Here is a 23337-nt window from a genome sequence, read left to right as displayed (position 1 = left end):
TCTCCACCAAACAACCCCTAGTCACCCAGAGACCACTTGCATCTTGATTTCCTGTAGGTTACAGCACAGAAAATGCACTAGCAAAAGTATGTTCATCAGATTCACACTGTGAAGCTCCTTGGGATTCAGTGTAAATGAAGGCTGGGGCTTCTGAACAGTAGCTGCAGTTCAGACACTGTAAGATAGATGGCCACAGTGAACAGTCAACTTCAAGAATACAAAGAATAAATTAACAAACTGCAGAGGAAAATTAGTGATTTTAATAAAGTTTAGATGTGAGACCTCTCATAAAGAGTGTTGCCGGGACTTGGCATAAGGAAGCAGTGAATAGAAACATAGAAACATAGAAAATAGGTGCAGGAGTGGGCCATTCGGCCCTTCGAGCCTGCACCGCCATTTATTATGATTATGGCTGATCATCCAACTCAGAACACCGCCCCAGCCTTCCCTCCATACCCCCTGACCCCCGTAGCCACAAGGGCCATATCTAACTCCCTCTTAACTATAGCCAATGAACTGGCCTCAACTGTTTCCTGTGGCAGAGAATTCCACAGATTCACCACTCTCTGCGTGAAGAAGTTTTTCCTAATCTCGGTCCTAAAAGGCTTCCCCTCTATCCTCAAACTGTGACCCCTTGTTCTGGACTTCCCCAACATCAGGAACAATCTTCCTGCATCTAGCCTGTCCAATCCCTTTAGGATCTTATACGTTTCAATCAGATCCCCCTCAATCTTCTAAATTCCAACGAGTACAAGCCCAGTCCATCCAGTCTTTCTTCATATGAAAGTCCTGCCATCCCAGGAATCAATCTGGTGAACCTTCTCTGTACTCCCTCTATGGCAAAGATGTCTTTCCTCAGATTAGGGGACCAAAACTGCACACAATACTCCAGGTGTGGTCTCACCAAGGCCTTGTACAACTGCAGTAGTACCTCCCTGCTCCTGTACTCAAATCCTCTCGCTATAAATGCCAGCATACCATTCGCCTTTTTCACCGCCTGCTGTACCTGCATGCCCACTTTCAATGACTGGTGTATAATGACACCCAGGTCTCGTTGCACCTCCCCTTTTCCTAATCGGCCACCATTCAGATAATAACCTGTTTTCCTATTTTTGCCACCAAAGTGGATAACTTCACATTTATCCACATTAAATTGCATCTGCCATGAATTTGCCCACTCACCCAACCTATCCAAGTCACCCTGCATCCTCTTAGCATCCTCCTCACAGCTAACACTGCCACCCAGCTTCGTGTCATCCACAAACTTGGAGATGCTGCATTTAATTCCCTCATCCAAGTCATTAATATATATTGTAAACAACTGGGGTCCCAGCACTGAGCCTTGCGGTACCCCACTAGTCACCGCCTGCCATTCTGAAAAGGTCCCGTTTATTCCCACTCTTTGCTTCCTGTCTGCTAACCAACTCTCCACTCACACCAATACCTTACCCCCAATACCACGTGCTTTAAGTTTGCACACTAATCTCCTGTGTGGGACCTTGTCAAAAGCCTTCTGAAAATCCAAATATACCACATCCACAGGTTCTCCCCTATCCACTCTACTAGTTACATCCTCAAAAAATTCTATGAGATTCGTCAGGCATGATTTTCCTTTCACAAATCCATGCTGACTTTGTCCGATCATTTCACCGCTTTCCAAATGTGCTGTTATCACATCCTTGATAACTGACTCCAGCAGTTTCCCCACCACCGACGTTAGGCTAACCGGTCTATAATTCCCCGGTTTCTCTCTCCCTCCTTTTTTAAAAAGTGGAGTTACATTCGCCACCCTCCAATCCTCAGGAACTAGTCCAGAATCTAACGAGTTTTGAAAAATTATCAATGCATCCACTATTTCTTGGGCTACTTCCTTAAGCACCCTGGGATGCAGACCATCTGGCCCTGGGGATTTATCTGCCTTCAATCCCTTCAATTTACCTAACACCACTTCCCTACTAACATGTATTTCGCTCAGTTCCTCCATCTCACTGGACCCTCTATCCCCTACTATTTCTGGAAGAATAGGTTAGGCAACGTTATTCCCTGAAGCGGGATGTAAGCAGGGATGTGATGCTGAGGCTTTATAAGGCACTGGTGAGCCACGCCTCGAGTGTTGTGAACAGTTTTGGGCTCATCTTAGAAAAGATATGTTGACATTGGAGAGGGTCCAGACGAGGCTCACAAGGATGATTTCAGGAATGAAGGGGTTATCATACGAGGAACGTTTGATGGCTCTGGGTCTGTACTCACTGGAATTTAGAAGGATGAAGTGGGGGGGTGGGGAATCTCATTGAAACCTTTCGAATGTTGAAAGGCCTACACAAAGTAAATGTGGAAAGGATGTTTCCCAAGGTGGGAGAGTCTAGGACAAGAAGGTACAGCCTCAGGATAGAGGGACGTCCACTTAAAACAGATATGGAGAAATTTCTTCAGCCAGAGGGTGGTGAATTTGTGGAATTTGTTGCCACATGCTGTTGTGGAGGCCAGGTTGTTGGGAATATTTAAGACAGAGATTGATAAGCTCTTGATTGGACATGGAAGGTTACGGGGAGAAGGCTGGGAAATGGGGTTGAGGAGAAGGGAAAAAAAAAGGATCAGCCATGATTGAATGGTGGAGCAAACTCGATGGGCCAAATGGCCTAATTCTGCTCCTATATCTTATGGTCTTATGGAGTGTAGGAGAATGAGGGGAAATTTGATAGAGGAACACAAAATTATGAGGGGAACAGATAACAAGCAGGTATAGAATGCAAGCAGGCTTTTTCCTCAGGTTGGGTGATCCTAGAACAGGAGGTCATGAGTTAAGGGGGAAAGGTGAAACAGTTAACGGGAATATGAGGGGGAACTTCTTCACTCAGAGGGTGCTGAGAGTGTGGAAAGATCTGCCAGCAGAAGTGGTGGATGCGCGTTCGATTTCAACATCTAAGAGAAGTCTGGATAAGTACATAGATGGGAGGGGCACGGAGGTCTATGGTCCAGGTGCAGGTTGATGGGACCAGGCAGAATAATAGTTTGGCACAGACCACATGGTCTGAAAGACATATTTCTGTGCTGCAGTGCTCAAAGACTCTGTAAATTAGTAAAATTCTCCCAAATTTCCAATGGTTTCACGTCATGGGTTAAGCTGCCGTGAAAGAGTACAGTGTTACAGGCATCAATACAATGAGTGATACCAGCAAGAATACACCACAGGTGGTGGCCAAATAGATTCCGGCAATGCTCAAGCAATAGCATTTCATACCTTTCCTAAAGTCTAGCTACACTGAGATGTGCAATAAGCAGATTTTTTTTTTTTTTTTTTTTTTTAGCAACAATTGCACAGATATCACAATCCCAGATCTATTGAGGATAAACTTTTGAGAGGTGACTTGATAGAGATGCACACAATGGTGAAAGGCATAGATTGTGCAGATAGCCAGAGACAAGAAAGCATAATTTTAAGGTGACTGGATGAAAGTATAGGGGGATGTTTTACACAGAAGAGCAGATTAGTGGACGTGTGGAACGATGGTAGAGGCAGATACGTTAGAGACATTTAGGAGACTTTTACTTAGGCACATGTTGTTCATTTTTGCGCCTTGCATTTTGCAATTTCCTTAGCATTTGTCTTTTTTTTTTTTAACAAGGCAGAGTTGCTAATTCAACGCTCAATCCAGCACGGATGGAACATGTACAAGGGGCTGGCTGGATTCCAACATGGGACCATTCACCTCAAAGTCCAGTGCTGATTCCACTACACCACCGGCCAGCCTTAGATAGGTACATAAGACCATAAGACAAAGGAGCAGAAGTAGGCCATTCGGCCCATCAAGTCTGCTCCGCCATTTTTATCGTGAGCTGATCCATTTTATCCTATTTATTCCCACTGCCCCGCCATTTCACCATAACCTTTGATGCCCTGGCTCCTCAGATACCTATCAATCTCTGCCTTAAATATGCCCAATGACTTGGCCTCCACTGCTGCCCGTGGCAACAAATTCCATAGATTCACCACCCTCTGACTAAAAAAATTTCTTCGCATTTCTGTTCTGAAAGGGCGCCCTTCAATCCTGAAGTCATGCCCTCTCGTACTAGACTCCCCCATCATGGGAAACAACTTTGCCACATCCACTCTGTCCATGCCTTTTAACATTCGAAATGTTTCTATGAGGTCTCCCCTCATTCTTCTAAACTCCAAGGAATACAGTCCAAGAGCGGACAAACATTCCTCATATGTTAACCCTCTCATTCCCGGAATCATTCTCGTGAATCTTCTCTGTACCCTCTCCAACGTCAGCACATCCTTTCTTAAATAAGGAGACCAAAACTGCCCACAGTACTCCAAGTGAGGTCTCACCAGCACCTTATAGAGCCTCAACATCACATCCCTGCTCCTATACTCCATTCCTCTAGAAATGAATGCCAACATTGCATTCGCCTTCTTCACTACTGACTCAACCTGGAGGTTAACTTCAAGGGTATCCTGTACGAGGACTCCCAAGTCCCGTTGCATCTCAGAACTTTGAATTCTTTCCCCATTTAAATAATAGTCCGTTTATATTTTCTGCCAAAGTGCATAACCATACACTTTCCAACATTGTACTTCATTTGCCACTTCTCTGCCCATTCTTCCAATCTATCCAAGTCAGACTCTCCATTTCCTCAGCACTACCGGCCCCTCCACCTATCTTCGTATCGTCAGCAAACTTAGCCACAAAGCCATCTATTCCATAATCCAGATCGTTGATGTACAATGTAAAAAGAAGCGGCCCCAACACTGATCCCTGTGGAATACCACTGGTAGCCAGCAGCCAAACAGAATAGGATCCCTTTATTCCCACTCTCTGTTTCCTGCCAATCAGCCAATGCTCTATCCACGTATGTAACTTACCCATAATTCCATGGGCTCTTATCTTGTTAAGTAGCCTCATGTGTGGCACCTTGTCAAACGCCTTCTGAAAATCCAAATATACAACATCCACTACAGCTCCCTTGTCTAGCCTACTGGTAATTTCCTCAAAAAATTGTAATAGGTTTGTCAGGCAGGATTCTCCTTTAAGGAATCCATGCTGAGTTCTGCCTATCTCGTCATATGCCTCCAGGTACTCTGTAACCTCATCCCTGACAATCGACTCCAACAACTTCCCAACCACCGACGTCAAGCTAACAGGTCTATAATTTCCTTTTTGCTTCCTTGCCCCCTTAAATAGCGGAGTGACATTTGCAATCTTCCAGTCTTCTGGAACCATGCCAGAATCTATCGACTTTTGAAAGATCATCGCTAATGCCTCCGCAATCTCCACAGCTACTTCCTTCAGAACACGAGGGTGCATTCCATCTGGTCCAGGAGATTTATCGACCTTTAGCCTATTCAGCTTCCTGTGTACTTTCTCTGTCGTAATTGTGACTGCGCACACTTCTCTTCCCTGCCACCCTTGAGTGTCCGGTATTCTGCTGTCTTCCTCAGTTAAGACTGATGCAAAATACTCGTTCAGTTCCTCTGCCATCTCCTCATCTCCCATTACAATTTCTCCAGTATCATTTTCTATCGGTCCTATATCTACTCTCACCTGTTTTTTACTCTTTATATACTTGAAAAAGCTTTTAGTATCCTCTTTGATATTGTTTGCTAGTTTCCTTTCATAGTTAATCTTTTCTCTCTTAATGACCTTCTTGATTTCCTTTTGTAAGGTCTTAAAAACTTCTCAATCCTCTGTCTTCCCACTAATTTTTGCTTCCTTGTATGCCCTCTCCTTTGCTTTAACTTTGGCTTTGACTTCTCTTGTCAACCACGGTTGCATCTTTTTTCCACTCGAAAATTTCTTCTTTTTTGGAATATACCTGTCTTGCACATTCCTCATTTTTCGCATAAACTCCAGCCACTGCTGCTCTGCCATCTTTTCCGCCAGTGTCTAATACATGGCTAATAGAAAAATGGAGGGCTATGTAGGAGGCAAACAGGAATTCTGCAGATGTTGGAAATTCAAGCAACACACATCAAAGTTGCTGGTGAACGCAGTAGGCCAGGCAGCATCTCTAGGAAGAGGTAGTCGACGTTTCAGGCTGAGATCTTTCGTCAGGACTAAATGAAGGAAGAGTTAGTAGGGTCTCGGCCTGAAGCGTCAACTGTACCTCTTCCTAGAGATGCTGCCTTGGCCTGCTGCGTTCACCAGCAACTTTGATGTGTGTGGCTATGTAGGAGGGATTGATCTTGGGAGTAGGTTAAAAGATTAGCACAACATATGTTTTAGGTTAACTTTAGTTTGTTAAGGAAAAGAAATTGCAATAGAGATATTGTAAAAGACATTTGTGAAGCTTAACTTAGAGGATTGTGTGCAGTATCATGTCACCTACCCGAGGGAAAGACATCAATAAGAATGAAAGAGCGCAGATAAAATTTACCAGAATGTTGCTGGAGCACGAGGGCCTGAGTTATAGGGAAGGGTTAAATAGGTTAGGAACAAGGGCTACTTGCTCCCATTCAGGATTTGTGGTTGCTAATGAGGCCACCACAAATTATTATTTCCCCCTCTGTTTTTACTTTTGCTCACTTTTCAAGCAGTCATCAGCTTGCGAGCACAGTAACAAACCATGCTCTGTTCTCAAGCCCTGACTCCGGCCTCACAACTACCCATAGTGCCGACACTCGGCCACGATTTAAGACCCCAGTTTCAGAGTTCACTTTGTATAAAATTTGATCATGTGAATCACCACTCTGCCCCCCAACCTAATGAATCTCTTCTCCCCATAATAAGAAATTCAAGTTACTTTCTTCCCTTATTTTATTGATTCAGTTAAAGATACAGCATGGTAACAGGCACTTCTGGCCCAATTACACCCACGTGACCAATTACCCTACTAACGTGTACGGTTTGGAATGTGGGAGGAAACCAGAGAACCCAGAGGAAACCCACGAGGTCCAGGGGAAAACATACAAACTCCTTACGGACAGCAGCAGTCACTGGTGCTATAAGAGAGTTACACTAACCACTACACTACCGTGCCGCCCCGCCAAATCCTCAGGAACAGCATCTCTCACATACTTGATGAACTACTCCAGCACACCATTACTGCTAACTCATGCGAACTGCACTACCCTTGCTACACACGCCTCTCGCTTTCAGGCTGATATTAGCACCTTCTCAGGAGTGCAGTAGAGCAGCTTCAGAACAGGATCCTTCTTGGACAGTTGCATGTAGATCCTGGCAGCTTCTGAATCACTCTTATTCCCAGTCAGCTGTGTCGCTGGGATCTGGGAAAGGAAAACAAAATGCATAATTACAAATGTCACCTCCCCGCTTCTCACAACTTCCTTCATAGCTTGCCCTTGCTGACCGAAGCGAGTCTTGCCCTCCCTTCAAGGTTCTAGCCGTTTGGTCCATTTCTAGGCTGGCTGGTGCCATGCAGTTGCCCTCCGGGTCAGTGCCTCCGCTCTTTGGGTTACTGGGATGAGCTAGCCACTCAGCGTATCTACTGGGGCAACACACACAAAATGCTGGTGGAACGCAGCAGGCCAGGCAGCATCTCTAGGAAGAGGTACAGTCGATGTTTCGGGCCGACATCCTTCGTCAGGACTAACGGAAAAAAGAGATAGTAATAGATTTGAAAGTGGGAGGGGGAGGGGAGACCCAAAATGATAGGAAAAGACAGGAGGGGGAGGGCTGAAGCCAAGAGCTGGGAAGTTGATTGGCAAAAGGGATACAAGGCTGGAGAAGGGGGAGTATCATGGGACGGAAGGCCTTAGAAGAAAGAACGGGGAAGGGGAGCACCAGAGGAAGATGGAGAACAGGCAAGGAGTTATTGTGAGAGGAAAAGAAAGAGGAAAAAAAAGAGAGAAAATAAATTAATAAAATAGGGATGGGGTAAGAAAGGGAGGAGGGTCATTAACGGAAGTTAGAGAAATCAATGTTCATGCCATCAGGTTGGAGGCTACCCAGACGGAATATAAGGCATAGTTCCTCCAACCTGAGTGTAGCTTCATCTTTACAGTAGAGGAGGCCGTGGATACATATCAGAATGGGAATGGGATATGGAATTAAAATGTGTGGCCACTGGGCGATCCTGCTTCCCCTGGTGGACAGAGCGCAGGTGTTCAGCGAAGTGGTCTCCCAATCTATAGAAGGCCACACCGGGAGCACCGGACATAGTATATCACACCAGCAGATTCATAGGTGAAGTGACCATATATTTTAATAGAAAATACATGCCAAAAGGACAATGTTACAATAGTCATGAAGGATTTCAACATGCAGGTAGACTGGGAAAATCAGGTAGGTATAGGATTCCAAAAGGGGGAATTTCTGGAATATCTGCGAGATGGCTTTTTACATCAGCTCATGGTTAGGCCCACTGGGGGATCAGCTATTCTGGAATGGGTGCTGCGCAATGAACTGGAATTGATTAGAGAGCTTAAAGTAAAAGAACCCTTAGGGAATATGATTATAATATGATCAAATTCGCCCTAAAATTTGAGTAGGAGAAGCTAAAGTCAGATGTATCAGTATTACAGTGGAGTAAAGAGAATTACATAGGCATGAGAGAGGAGTTGGCCAGAAGTGATTGGAAAAGAATACTGGCAGGGATGATGGCAGAGCAGCAATGGGAGGAAGTTTGAGCAGCAATTCGGAAGGCACAGGATTTTACATTCCGAAAACGAAGTAGTATTCTAAAGGCAAGATAACACAACCATGGCTAACAATGGAAGTCAAAGCCAACATAAAAGCCAAACAGAGGGCATATAATAGACCAAAAATTAGTTGGAAGTTAGAGGTCTGGGAAGCTTTTAAATACCGACAGAAGACAACTAAAAAGAGTCATAAAGAAGGTAAAGATGGAATATGAAAGTAAGCCAGCCAATATTAAAGCGGGTACCAAAAGTTCCTTCATACATTAAGTTTAAAAGAGAAGCAAGAGTGGATATTGAACTGTCGGAAAACAATGCTGGAGAGGTAATAGTGTGGGAGAAGGAAATCGCGGATGAACTGAATAAGTACTTTGCATCAGTTTTCACTGTGAAAGACAAGAGCAGTATGGTGGAAGTTCCAGATGTCAGGGGTCACAAAGTGTGAGAAGTTACCATTACCAGAGAAAAGGTCTTGGTAAAACTGAAAGGTCTGAAGGTAGATAAGTCACCTGGACCAGATGGTCTACACCCCAGGGTTCTAAAAGAGCAGCTGTAGAGATTGTGGAGGCATTAAAAATTATTTTCAAGAATCACTAGATTCTGGAATGGCTCCAGAAGACTGGAAAATTGCAAATATCACTCCACTCTTCTAGAAGGGAGAGAGGCAGAAGAAAGGAAATTATATGCCAGTTAGACATATATTAGGGAAGATGTTGGGAGTCAATTATTCAGGACATAGTTTTCGGGTACTTGGAGGCACATAATAAAAGCTGTCGTCAATATGGCTTCTTCAAGGGAAAATCTTGCCCGACAAATCTGTTGGGATTCTTTGAAGAAATAATAAGCAAAGTAGACAAAGGAGAATTGACTGATGCTGTGCAATTCGATTTTCAGAAGGCCTTTGACAAGGTGTTATACACAAGGCTGCTTAACAAGTTACAAGCCCATGGTGTCACAGGGAAGATTCTAGCAGTGGCTAATTGGCAGGAGGTAAAGAGTGGGAATAAAGGGAGCTTTCTGGTTGGCTGCTGTTGCGTAGTGGTGTTCAACAGGGTCTGTGTTGGGACCAATTCTTTTTACATTACATGTCAATGATTTGGATGATGGAATTGATGGATTTGTTGCAAAGTTAGCAGATGATATGAAGATAGGTGGAAGGGCAGGTAGATTTGAGGAAATAGGGAGGCTACAGAAGGACTTAGATTAGGAGAATGGGCAAAGAAATGGCAGATGGAATACAGTGTCAGGAAGTGTATGGTCATGCATTTTGGTAGAAGAAATGAAAGTGTTGACTATTATCTAAGAGAAAATACAAAAACCTGAGGGATTGGTAGTCCTCGTGCAGGATTCCCTAAAGAGTTTGCAGGTTAAGTCTGTGGCAAGGAAGGCAAATGCGATGTTGGCATTCATTTCAAAAGGATTAGAATAAAAAGCAAGAATTTAATGTTACGACTTTATAAGGTACTGGTGAGGCTTGAGAGCAGTTTTGAGCCCCTTATCTTAGAAAGGATGTGCTGAAACTGGAGAGGGTTCAAAGGAGGTTCATGACAATGATCCCAGGATGAAGCAGCTTGTCAAATGAAGAGCATTTGATCGCCCTCGGCCTGTATTTGCTGGAATTTAGAAGAATGAGGGGTGACTATCAAATAGTGAAAGGCCTCGGTAGAGTGGATGTGGAGAGGATGTTTTCTATGGCATGGTAGCAGAGTCTAGGACCAGAGGACACAGCCTCAAACTAGAGGGACATCCTTTTGGAATGGAGATAAGCAGGAATTTCTTTAGCCCGGGAGTGCTGAATCTGTGGAATTCACTGCTACAGGCAGCTGTGGAGGCCAAGTCTTTATATATATTTAAGGCAAAGAATGATAGATTCTTGACTGGTCAGGGCACGAAGGGATATTGGGGGAAGGGGGGAGGCAGGAGATTGGGGCTGAGGCAAAAAGCAGAGCAGACTTGATGGACCAAATGGCTAATATCTTATGGTTTTATATACAGCTAGGGTGCCCAAAACTTTTGTACTATATTGTAGTAATTTTATGTATTACACTGTACTGCTGCCACACAAAAAAAACAATTTCATGACATATGCAAGTGAAGATAAGCCTGATTCTGATATTGGCCTCTATTGTTCACTGAGAGTGGGAAGGGAGCAGGGAGAGGGGAATCATGGTTGGGAAAAGGGGAAAGGAGTGGGAAGCACCAGAGAGACATTCTGTAATGATCAAAAAAATCAATTGTTTGGGATCAAATGTCCTAGACTGGTGTCTCAGGGATGGGTGTGTCTGCACCCACACCACCCCCACCCCTGGCACTCCTTCTCTGCTACCTGAGTACAGGATATGACATTAGTCAATCTTGAGGGATAATAAATCAGCCATGATGGAACAGCAGAGGAGACTTGATGAGTTGAATGACTTAAGTGTCTGGTGGTCTTACAGTCTTGTCACTACAGAAATAGCAAATTAATTCCAATAAATCATGAGGAAACAAACACGCTTCAACTCACATCAAACAGGGTCAGTTTCTGCACCTGGTCCATGATCAGTGACTTGAGTGGGGAAATCACAACAGTGACTCCTGGGGTCAGACAGGATGGCAGCTGATAACACAGACTCTTTCCTCCACCTGAAACAGACAGAACACAGATTTCTGCAAAGAAGCACAAGCTAAACAGCCACAATAAAGGAACTACCGCACACTGGGTATTGTATTTTCTTTAATGCTTCCCCATGTGATACTAACTGAAGTACAGGATCTGCATTCCTCGACAATTACCACTAAAAGCAGCTGTTACCTCGCTGTTTGCCCCTTTCCTTGTTTATAAAATAGTACAGGCTCTTCAGCCCACATTGCCGTGCCAACCGTTAAGCCACTCTAAGATCAATCTAACCCTTCCCCCCTCCAAAACCCTCCATTTATCTCTCATCTAGGTGCCTATCTTTATGTCACTAATATATCTGCCTCTATCACCACCATTGGCAGCGTGTTCCATACCTCCCTGTCTGTGCAAAAGAATCAAACCCTGACATTCCCTCCATACTTTCCTCCAAATACCGTAAAGTTATGCCCCTTTTCATGAAAAGAAAAAGAAAATTAACTAGCATTTATATCTTTTGAAATCAGTAATTGTAGGCAAAACAGCACATGCAAAATACTGGATGAACTCAGCAGGTCAGGCTGCATCTATGGAATTGAATAGATAGTCAACATTTCAGCCAAGACCCTTCTTCAGGACTGAGAAGGTAGGGGGAAGATGCCAGCATTTTGTGTGTGCTGTTTTGGATTTCCAGCATTTATAGACCTTCTCCTTTTTATTGTAAGCAAAATGTACTAATCGTGTATTTATATAGGTTAACAAAGATGAGGTATAGGGTCCAATTCTAACAAATCAATTACCACAGCTGGCGACCCCCGCGGATTGATATCCTTGTATGACACACCCTCCAATCACTCCAAAAGAAGAACTGTATTTGATCCTTTAGTAATAACAAGCAAAACAACACTGAAGCGATTAAACTTATGAAACTAAGACCTGTGATACTGAACATACTTAAATGGACTTAACCAAATTTAAGCATAACTCAGCAGTCAATAAATGAAATGACATCCGTCAGTCCCCAGTGTTAAACCACCCAGAACAAAGCACAAATATGTAACTTATTCCCCGTGCTTTTGCCATGCCCCCACTCACGTAACTAGTTACAATATATATATAATAAACACGCAACACAGAATACAATGCAGATAGAAAACGTTTGCATGGCTCCTACTTGGAGAGTATCAAACTAGGTGGCACAATAGAGTATCTGTAAGCATAAAACTATAACAGTGCATCTGACCCGGGTTCAATTACCACCGCTATCTGTAAGGAGTTTGTACATTCTCCCCATAACCGCGTGATTTCCTCCGGGTGCTCCGATTCCCTCCCACATTCAAAAGAAGTATGGGTTAGTAGGCTAATAGGTCACATGGATGGTGCAGGCTCATTGGCCTGTTATCGTGCTGTATATCTAAATAAAAAGCTGTCACGAAGTGAGCTATTTGAGGTGTTTGCTTGAGCTACCTCAGCAACATACCAGTGGGCATCAGAACAAAGCAATCTTCATTCAGCAGCGCTGCATTAATTGCTTCCAGCTGGTTGGTTCGGAAATGGTGCAGCCCAAACTTCTTGTGGAAAATCCGCATCATCTCTTTGGAGTGTGGAAAGTGGTGGCCTCGGAAACGTTCCAGAGCTGGGTCTTTGGAGAGCCACTGCTCACTGGAAGACCCTAATGGAAAAAAGTAAACTCAATGTCAGTATTTATTCTAAAGAGGCACCTTGCTGTCACTCACTCACTCTCTCTCTCTCTCACACACACACTCACACACCTCCTCTCTGATCTTGAAGCTCTGCAGCTTAGAAAATAATGAATAGGATAGGAACAAACTGCAGGAGGCTATTGCCAAATTGGCAAAATCAGCAAATGATTCAGCAAATACAATTTAACATGGGTAATGTAGGAGGCAGTAGAGTGGCATAGTGGTTAAGATCACTGATCTGGGTTCAATTCCTTCCACTGTCTGTAAGGAGTTTGTACGTTCATTCCAAATTCCAAAGGTGTATAGGTTAGGAGTTGTAAGGTTACGGGCATGCATATTGGCACCAGAAGCATGGAAACACTTGTGGGCTGCTCCCAGCACATCCTCAGATTGTGTTGTTTGTTGACTCAAAATGATGCTTTTCACTGTTTGCTTTGACATACATATGACAAATCTAATGTTTAAGTATATGTAAAACTACACATTGGGACAAAGAATCTAACTTGGAATTTTTCAGCTGGTGAAGAAATAAAGGGACATGGAATGAACATAAATCATTAAACTTTCTAGAGCAAATTGTTCGTGCTGTTATAAAACCACATGGGAAAATCTCAGACAATGAAATAGAAAACTGGACCACTGTACGCCATTCAGACCACCTTAGGAAATTATGTCAAAGCTCTGGAAAGTGTACAGTGGTTGTAACTTGGGAAGAGTTTGGTGATTTAAAAAAAATACAAAGAAAATTGATATGTATCAAAAAAATACAAAGAAAATCCTAAAGATTTGGATGAAATAAAGGAGATACTGTTTCCTTTGTGGCCAGAGTTCATAAAGGTGCAGTTACAGAGGAATGGAGAAATATCTCTTCAACAAGGGGCTGCAGACCTGAAACTCAACATATAGAAACATAGAACAGTACTGGACAGCACAGGTCCTTCACCTCACAATGCTGTGCTGATTACTGGAGGTTTTTACTCCAAAATACAATGTAATGCATTCCTCCTGCATAGACCTCCATTTTCCTAGCATCCACATGCCTATCTAAGAGATTCATAAATGCCCCTAATGTACCCTCCTCAACCACCACCCTGGCAGGGTGTTCCATGCACTCACCACTTTGAGTACTTTTCTCCAATCACCCTAAAATTATGCTCTTCCGTATCAGCCATTTCTACATGGTTAAAAAGTCTGACTGCCTATTCGAAGTATGCCTCTTATCATCTTATACACTTCCATCAAATCACCTCTCATCCTCCTTTACTCCAGAGAAAAACCTTAGCTCATTCAGTCTATCCTCATAAGGCATACTTTCCAATCCAGGCAGCATCCGGATACATCACTTCTGCACCCTCTCTAAAGCTTCCAATACCTGAAAATGTTATAAGATCAAATTAAAAGGAACACTCAAAACACAATTTGATACACATTTGAAGAGTCAGCTTTGCAGATAAAAAGATGAGGTTTGATGTGAAATTGGAAAGCTCTTTGAAAGAACCTGCATAAGCACAATAGGTCAAATTGACTCCTCCTGTGTAGCAACGTAGAATGATTTGACAGTACTACAGAGATCTATTGAAAAAGTACTATATGAAGGTCAAGTAATGAAGTTGAAGAGTGATTTCACTTGTTTGCCTAATGCCATACTGCTTGTCTTTGACACTCCCTCAAAGAATATCACAATACCTAGAGAAAAGAACACTTTAAAATTATAAATTACAGCAGGCTTTTTTTTTTACAGAATCAGAGACGGCTTTACTTTCAAAGTAATTTGAAGCTTAAATCCATAAATATCAGATGACAATTCCACTCTCACGTGTTGCAGTCATGCCACACTCCCGTCGACATCTCATTTTCTGACAGGAGTCACTGGCTGCCCACTACTCTCTCCAGCACTTTCCTCTTGCCCCTCACTCTGAGGCGGCACGGTAGCATTGTGGTTAGCACAACAAACGGGGTTCGATTCCTGCCACTGTCTGTAAGGAGTTTGTATGTTCTCCCCATGACATCCTCCAATTTCCTCCCACATTCCAAAGACATACGGGTTACCAGGTTAATTGGTCACGTGGGTATAATTGAACTGTGCACTCCTTGGGCTGGAAATGCCTGTTCCTGTGCTGTATCTCTGAATAAATAAGACAATCCAGTGCTGGACACTGGAGAGAGGTCCTTGGTCCAGTGATGCCCAAAGATCCTCTAAGCCCAGCTGAGGTTATGCTTAGTCAGTTATGGGCATGCTACATCGGCGCCAAAAGCAGGACAACATTTGCGGGCTGCTCCCAGCATATCCCGGCCTGTGTTGGTTGTTGACGAAAAATGACATATGTCACTGGATGTCTCAATATTAATGTACCAAATAAAGCTAATCTTAATCTTCTCATGTTCTACACAATTCAAATCAATACACCGAACCTGGAATCTCTGAGGGCCATTCCAGTTAAATATCAATTCAACAGCTGGTTGGTTTCATAGGCAAAGGCACCAACTGGTAAACCACAGAGTGAGGGTCAGAAGCGGAAATGGTGAGCAGTGTCAGGTTCCTGGGCATCAGCATCTCTGAGGATCAATCCTGGGCCCAACACGTTGATGCAATTACAAAGAAGATGCAACAGCAGCTACATCTCATTAAGAGTTTGAGGAGAATTTGTATGTCACCAAAGACATTCACAAATTTCTACAGATGTACTGTGGAGAGCATTTTAACTGGTTGCATCAACGCTTGGTATGGAGGGCCACGACACAGGATCAGAATAAGCTGCAGGAGGTTGTAAACTCAGCCAGCTCCATCATGGGCACTGGCCTCCCCAGCATCTAGGACACCTTCAAAGGGCAATGCCTCAAAAAGGTGACATCCATAATCACCCAGGACATGCCCTCTTCTCTTTCCTCCCATCGAGGAGGCGGTTTTCTGAAAGGACAGTGAACCCATGAACACTACTTTTCCCCCTCTCTTATTGCACTGCTTATTTAATTTTCTTTTTTTTAATATATTCTTATTGCAATTTATAGTGCTTTATTATTATGTATTGCTATGTACTGCCACTGCAAAACAACAAATTTCATGACATGTGCCAGGGATATTAAACCTGATTATGATTCTGAAAGGAATGAAAAATTCCACTTCACTCTTTGGACTGCAGAGAAAGCTGTTGCAGTTTACTCACTGCAATTGGTGGCAAAGCCTGGCAGGGCATTGGAAAAAGACAGGTCAAATTTTGGAATCCTCAAATATTAATCTCAAAAGGATAAGGTATGGCAGCATTGTAGTTATTTAATTGTAAATGTAAAGACAACTCAAATCCAAATATGGCAATTTCAAGATTGAAGTACAGTTTAAAACAAACTACTGGCAAAAGGATATTCTGTAAGAAGATGATTGAGTGAGCTCGGGCTGGCGGTTGAAAATGGAGGGCTATGTAGGAGGGAATGGTTAGACTGATCTTAGAGTAGGTTAAAGGGGGTGGCACAACATGACGGGCCAAAGGGCCTGTACCATGCTGTGATATTCTATGTGTAACATTCCCCTATCTTTGCCCATGCTGGTCTGTACTTAATACCAAACAGCAAATGGATTTGATGTTCAGTTGTACCAGATCCGTAATATAATTTTAATCAGGATAGCCAAAGACAGGAAACAGATTATCACCAACGCTGAAAGCAAGTTTAAGTATGGTCACTATGCAAAGCTCTGCATCAGCTGCAGTGGCAACTGGACAAGGTAGCAAATGTCTGCTGGTACCAATGGATCTCTGCTCAACATGAACGAACTCTGATTAAAAAGAGAGATAATTGGGAAGATGCAAATCCTCAGCTTAACTCCACCGGCTGCGAAAGGAGAGCTGGTCATGGGGCCATCAACCCCAAGACATAAAACCCCAGAGCTATAGTAACACTGACAGAAGCACCAAACACCTCGTTTCTGGAAGAGGAAGATCTTCACCTAGAAGACATATGAAGTCATGAGGTGAATTTGGAAGGCGCAGGGCAAATCAACCTTCAATCAGCCCAGGACAGGGGACCTCTGGCGAGCTGCTGACAGCAACCTATGCTCCAGTAGGGGTGATGTGCTTAAGGAGATCCCAAACTTAGTTAAAGTATTCAAAGATTAAAGATCAGCTTTATTTGTCACATATGAACATCAAAACATACAGTGAAATGTGTTGTTTGCATCAATGGCCAACACAGTCTGAGGATGTGCTGGGTAGCCCTCCCAACCATTGACCACATCTACATGAAACGCTGTCATAGGAAAGCAGCAACTATCCGAGATCCCCATCACCCAGGTCATGCTCTCTTTTCGCTGCTGCCATTAAATAGAAGGTACAAGAGCCCCAGGACTGGCACCATTAGGTTCAAGAACAGTTATACCCCTCAACTATCAGGCTCTTGAATGGAAGGAGATAACCAGTCACTTGCCCCATGATTGAAATGTTCCCAATTATCTTACTTTAAGGACTTTTTATCTCATGTTCGTGTTATTTATTGCTATTTATTTATATTTGCATTTGCAGTTTGTTGTCTTCTGCACTCTGGTTGATCTTTCATTGATTCTGTTATCTATCCTATAGATTTGCTGAGTATACCCACAGAAAAATGAATCTCACGGTTGTATATGGTGACACACATGTACTTTGATAGTAGATTTTACTTTGAGCTTTGAGTATCATCACACTTCAAGCGTCAACATAACATGGCCACAACTAACCGCACGCCTTTGTGGAACGTGGGAGGAAATCGGAGCCATCAGAGGAAACCCACACAGTCACGGGGAGAACGTACAAACTCCTTACAGACAGCAGCAGGAATTGAACCCCGATCAGTGATCATTTGCACTGTTAAAGCACTGCGCTAACCGTACAGGTCATGGATTCTATTAAGCACAGCAAGTTCACTGATTACCTGTGGGGCATGGTGTGGTTTGAGATTTGACATCAACATCTTGTGGCAGGATTCTCTTCTCCCAGGACTTTTTGGACCCTCCTTCCCGGATGGGGAGAACATGGGATGTAACACTGGATGTAGGACCACTTGCTGAATGCACAAAACACTCGGTTTCTTCTTCATCTAAGTCATCTATGTCGAAGTTATCAATATCAAAGCCATCATCCAGTACCGGCTCCCCCTCAGTGCTGCGATCCTTGCTTTGTATGCTGGGTAGCCTCTGATTACGAGAAGTAACCCTGCTTTCAGTAGAGACTGGTGGCCATCCATCTGCCTCCCTTCTGACATCTCCATTAGTGGATCTGTTCAAGACATGAGCAGAAGGAGAATACTTGTACTGGCTGGTAGTCGAGGAGGATGTTTCACTCCTCCCTACTGAAAAATCAAGCTTGCTTCTTTGGAAACGCTGCATGCTGCCAATGACAGGAGTCGAGTGCACACTTGTAGTGCCAGTTTGTGACGAAGTTTCATCCAGTGCAAAGAAATCTGCTTCACTAAGAAAGTTATCCGCTGGCAGGGTCGAGTTGTTTGGGCAAGATTTCCTAAATGTAAATGTTTTTGGAGAACACCGTCCCTGGTTTGAATAGATGTGAACAGGAGGAACTGAGTTGATAGAGTTATCATTTCTTAAAGAGTTCTGTACCGGCCAGGAAGCAACCTTCACAATATCTTTGTTTGGTAATTTCTGTGTTTCGTTCTGATCAGCCAATAGCTTCTTCCTGGAAAGATAATAACAATTCTTAGTTAGTCAATGATATACAATGAAGTGAAGTGCCCTTACTTTGATGGGGCTGGGGGGAAGGGGGAAACAGTTCAGGTGACATCTACTCTGTGCAATGAGACTCTATGCAGAGCCCCTTTATACAACTAAAGCAAACTCCAGTCTCTGAGGCCACAGCCCCCACTCACCCGCCCACCCCAAACTGGTAGCCTTGTTACTTTTGAATTTCCTTCCTGAGCATGTATAGCATTCAGCATATTTAATCTGAAGATACAAGAGACAATGGATGCGGGGATCTGGAGCAAAAAAAAACAAAGTAAGTCTATTATCAAAGTATGCATATGTCACCGTATACTAGCATTTTTGCTGCAATTAAAGGAAAATAAAAAAAACAGAATCTGTGAAAACTATACATTAACAAAGAACCAATGTGCAAAAGTCTAATTCTGCTTAGAACATGAATTGTAGAGTCGGTGAAATTGTAGAGTTGTGAAATCAGTTCAAAGGTTCATTTTATTATCAAAGTAAATACAAACCTGAGAACTGTCTCTTCTCCAGATAGCCATAGAATACAGAAAATCACACAAGTAGATGAAAGAAAAACATCAATTCCCCCTCCCCCCATCCCCGCTAACAAAAACTAAAAAATACAATTAAGTGTAGTGGTGAATGAAGTTATCCACACTGAATCAGGAGCCTGATGGTTGAAGGGTAATGACTGTTCCTGAATCTGGTAGTGTAGGCCTGAAAGTTCCTTTACCTCCTGTCCAATGTTAACAGTGAGAAAAAGCATGGTCTGGGTGGTAGGAGGTCCTGCATGATGGGCGCTTCTTTCTTGTGACAGGACTTCTGGAGGAACTCTGCGTGTCAGGCAGCACCTATGGAGTCAATGGCTGAAGGGGAGATGGCTAACAAGATGTTGTGAGGTGCAAGGGTGAAGCAGGAGCTGACAGGCAATTGGTGGAATCAGATGGGGAAAGGGATGATGGGTAAGTTTTGAAGTTAAACCATTACTGAAATGCAGGTGTAGAAATTGCAGTAAGACAAAAGGTTAAAACAAGAATAGCTTGGGATAGTTGTAGTCAATTAAGACCTTTGCAGTGAGACTGCCGGAGACACTTCTTCATACTATAGAAAGATAGACTGGGATGACCATGGCAATGTGTACTTAAGCCAAATGAGTGAGGTCTCTGTGGTGAGACTTTTCCAGAAAGGTCGCCCTCAAACAAACTGTCCCTTTACACAATAAAAGACAAGATAACAGAAGGATGTGAAACATACCCCAGGCTCCATTGTCTTTACTAACTTCAAAATATCATCAGCTGTCTACTTGAAGTCTTGATCGTCTTTAACACCTCTATTATGAATGGCAATTGACCTTGCGAGTAAGGAACTCAAACATATACAATTACATGATCAACATCTTAACTGATAAGCCAATTCTGTATAAAAATAGCAGTTTTCTTTGGAATGAGATTCGAACATGAGGATTATCTGAATCAGAAGCAGGAGTACTAGCCATTTGGATTCTCTTTCACTTCCGCTGCCAATCTCAGCTCATGCTTTTGCTTCCCCACCCCCACCACTCCCCCCCCCCCTCTTTTTCACTTTCACTTCTAACTTTGAAATTTCTGTAATCAGCCTGTTTCTGATCTCTGAAACTCATAAAGCTGCTGATGCCGGAAGGCTAAAATTAAACCAAAAAAAATGTTGGAAACACTCCAACGCGTTGGCAGCATGCCAATGATCATCTTCCTGAGAAATTAACCCAGATTCTCTTTGCAGATGCTATTTAATTCTCACATATCTGTCATCTGTCACTGGTTGTATTTTAATTTCCTTACTGTTTTTCCTCATGGAATCTCAGACTAGATGACCAAATCTTCGGACAAAAAATGAAAGATTTGCTTTATTTGTCACATGTACATCGAAACAGAGTGAAATGCGTTGCTTGCTTCAAATCAAATCAGCGAGGATTGTGTTGGAGGCATCCCACAGGTGTCACCACACTTCCTGCAACAACACAGCATGGCCACAACTCTCTAACCCTAACGCGCACATCTTTGGACTGTGGGAGGAAACCACAGCACCCAAAGGAAACCCACGCGTTCACAAGAGAAGGTACAAACTCGTTACAGTGGCAGTGGGAATCAAACCCTGATCTTACAACTAAGCACTGTAATAGTGTTACACTAACCACTATACTACTGTGCTGTCCCTACACTACCGCAAGGAAACAGAGGAGTTAAGATATAAAAAAAATTGGAGGGGCAAAGGTGTGAGTGATAGAAAAAAAGATCAATTGAAGTAGTAGAGGGAACTCAGAAGGCTGCAGGAATTTATGGAGAAAGAGAGGTAATAAGGCCATGGAGGGAGGTGAACACAGTGTAACTGACCAACGTTAGTTAATAAGTATCGGAGAGGAGAGTGAACAGGGAATAAATGAGCAATAGTTCTGATTGATGGAAAGAGAGCCAGAGGTGTTTTGGAATGTTCAGTGGTGCAAGTACAGAGGAATGGATCTTGAACTTGAATAGATGGAATCAGCACTTACCGGAGTGCTCTCTGCTGAAGCAGCTGACTGGCACAAGACAAAACCTGCAGTTCACTCACAGGGATCTGGTCAACCAAGGTACAGATATCTTCCATCACTTGGATCAGTTGCTTGCTGTACCCCATTGAACTACCTGTAAAATGGACAAAGTCAGCATCTCTTTATAGACAACTTCACAGTTTACATGTTTAGATATACACCTAATGCACCCAAATCACTAGCCTCTCTAACTTTCTACGCAAGTCTGGAGAACGCCTACAACACAATAATTAATCCCACAAGAGGTCACCATGCAAACATCATTTATAGGAGGATGCATTTCTAGAAACTCTATTTTGCATGTTTATCAAAAAGTACAACATCATTCATTCTTCAGTTAATATCTTTAAAATGAATTGCCTTTTTTCCAGTGTCAGCAATGACTTGGCATATAACTTGGAATCATACAAAATGTCTAGACCCTACTCCAGAACACTAAGTATAAAAATCCTGGCTGATACTATCAGTGAAGCCCCTTGGCAGTGCTGCACTATCAGAGATGCTGTCTTTCAGGAGATATTTTGGACAGTCAAACCAGGACCAGACTTGTACAGTGAATGGCTGGGTGCTAATGAGTGTTGTAGAACACAGGGACTGGATGTACAGTGCACAGTGAAGGCGACATTTAGCATGTTGGCTTTCATCCAGTTTAGGAGTAGGGGCGTTATGTTAACTTGATGAGGCTCCAGTTTGAGGCCATTGCTAAATCTTTTAGTTATTGGTTTCTATTCCCAATGCAGTTTTATTCTTCGTTTGCCATTAATGAATAAACAAAAACAAAAGCAGATCATTCAGGCACATTAATTCCAGGGCTAACGTTCCTCACAATCCGTGGAGAGCATTCTAATTGGTTGCATTACTGTCTGGTTTGTCCCTTCCATACTACACAGAATCAGAAAAGGCTGCAGAAAGTTGTAAATTCAGCCAGCTCCATTATGGGCACAAGCCTCAACAGTATCAAGGAACCTTCAAAAGGTGATCCCATCGTTAATGACTCCCATCATCCAGGACATGCCCTCTTCTCATTGCTACCATCAGTGTGGAGGTAAAGGAGCCTGAAGACACACATTCAACGTTTTAGAACAGCTTCTTCCCCTATGCCATCAGATTTCTGAATGGACCATGAAATTATAAACACCCAGTTGGAAGTTTTCATGTTTTATTGTTTTACAACATTGAATCACAGTGGATTTAATATGGCTTTTTGACACAGAGCAACAGAAAAGACTCTTTAATGTCAAAGTGAAAACAAATTTCTACAAATTGGTCTAAATTTGCAGAAATTGATTGCATAATTACTCACTCCTTCAGTCAGTATTTGGTAGAGCACCTTTGGTAGCAATTACAGTCTTGAGTCTGTATGGGCAGGTCTCTATCAGCTTTGCACATTTGAACACTGCAATTTTCTCCCATCCTTCTTTACAAAACTGCTCAAGCTCTGTCAGATTGCATGGTGATTGTGAGCGAACAGCCCCTTAAGTCCAGCCACAAATTCTCATTTGAATTGAGGTCTGGACTCTGACTTGGCCACTCCAGGGAAAATAACTTTGTTGTGTTTTTAAGCCATTCCTGTGTAGCTTTGGCTTTACGCTTGGGGTCATTGTCTTGCTAGAAAACAAATCTTCTCCCAAGTACAGTTTCTTGCAGACTGCATCAGATTTTCCTCCAGGATCTCCCTGTATTTTGCTGCATTCATTTTATCCTCTACCTTCACAAGCCTTCCAGGGCCTGCTGCAGTGAAGCATCCCCACAGCATGATGCAGCCACCACCATGCTTCACGGTAGGGATGGTGTGTTTTTGATGATGTATGGTGTTTGGCTTACACCAAACATAGCGTTCAGTCTAATGGCCAAAAAGCTCAATTTTGTTTTAATCAGACAATAGAACCTTATTCCAGCTGATTTCAGAGTTTCTCACATGCCTTCTGGCAAACTCTAGCCAAAGTTTCATGTGAGTTTTTTTTCAACAGTGACTTCCTCTTTGTCACTCTCCCATAAAGCTACGGGCAACAGTTGTTGTATGTGCAGTCTCTCCCATCTCAGCCACTGAAGCTTGTAACTCCTCCAGAGTTGTCAAAGGTCTCCCTAACTAGTCCCTTTCTTGCATGGTCACCCAGTTTTTGAGGGCAGCCTGCTCTAGGCAAATATACTGCTGTGCTACATTCTTTACAATTCATGATG

The 23337-nt window shown here is 43.1% G+C and overlaps 1 protein-coding gene across 5 annotated transcripts in view; it reads right to left on the bottom strand.

The window, feature by feature from the left end:
* blm (BLM RecQ like helicase) overlaps positions 1-23337 on the bottom strand; it is an 84930-nt gene that overhangs the window by 46258 nt on the left and 15335 nt on the right. For all 5 annotated transcript variants that reach the window (XM_072277983.1, XM_072277985.1, XM_072277986.1 and 2 more), the window contains 5 exons: positions 21118-21250; positions 17801-18561; positions 12679-12870; positions 11109-11227; positions 7118-7231 (listed from right to left, as the gene is read on the bottom strand). In XM_072277983.1, the coding sequence (XP_072134084.1) occupies positions 7118-7231; positions 11109-11227; positions 12679-12870; positions 17801-18561; positions 21118-21250 (1319 nt within the window). The remainder of the gene's footprint in view (positions 1-7117; positions 7232-11108; positions 11228-12678; positions 12871-17800; positions 18562-21117; positions 21251-23337) is intronic.

The sequence above is a fragment of the Mobula birostris genome, chromosome 14 (genome assembly GCF_030028105.1).
Source record: "Mobula birostris isolate sMobBir1 chromosome 14, sMobBir1.hap1, whole genome shotgun sequence".
NCBI classification, from domain to species: Eukaryota; Metazoa; Chordata; class Chondrichthyes; order Myliobatiformes; family Myliobatidae; genus Mobula; species Mobula birostris.
Note: the sequence above shows the minus strand (reverse complement) of the source record. Positions and strands in the feature narration are given on the sequence as shown.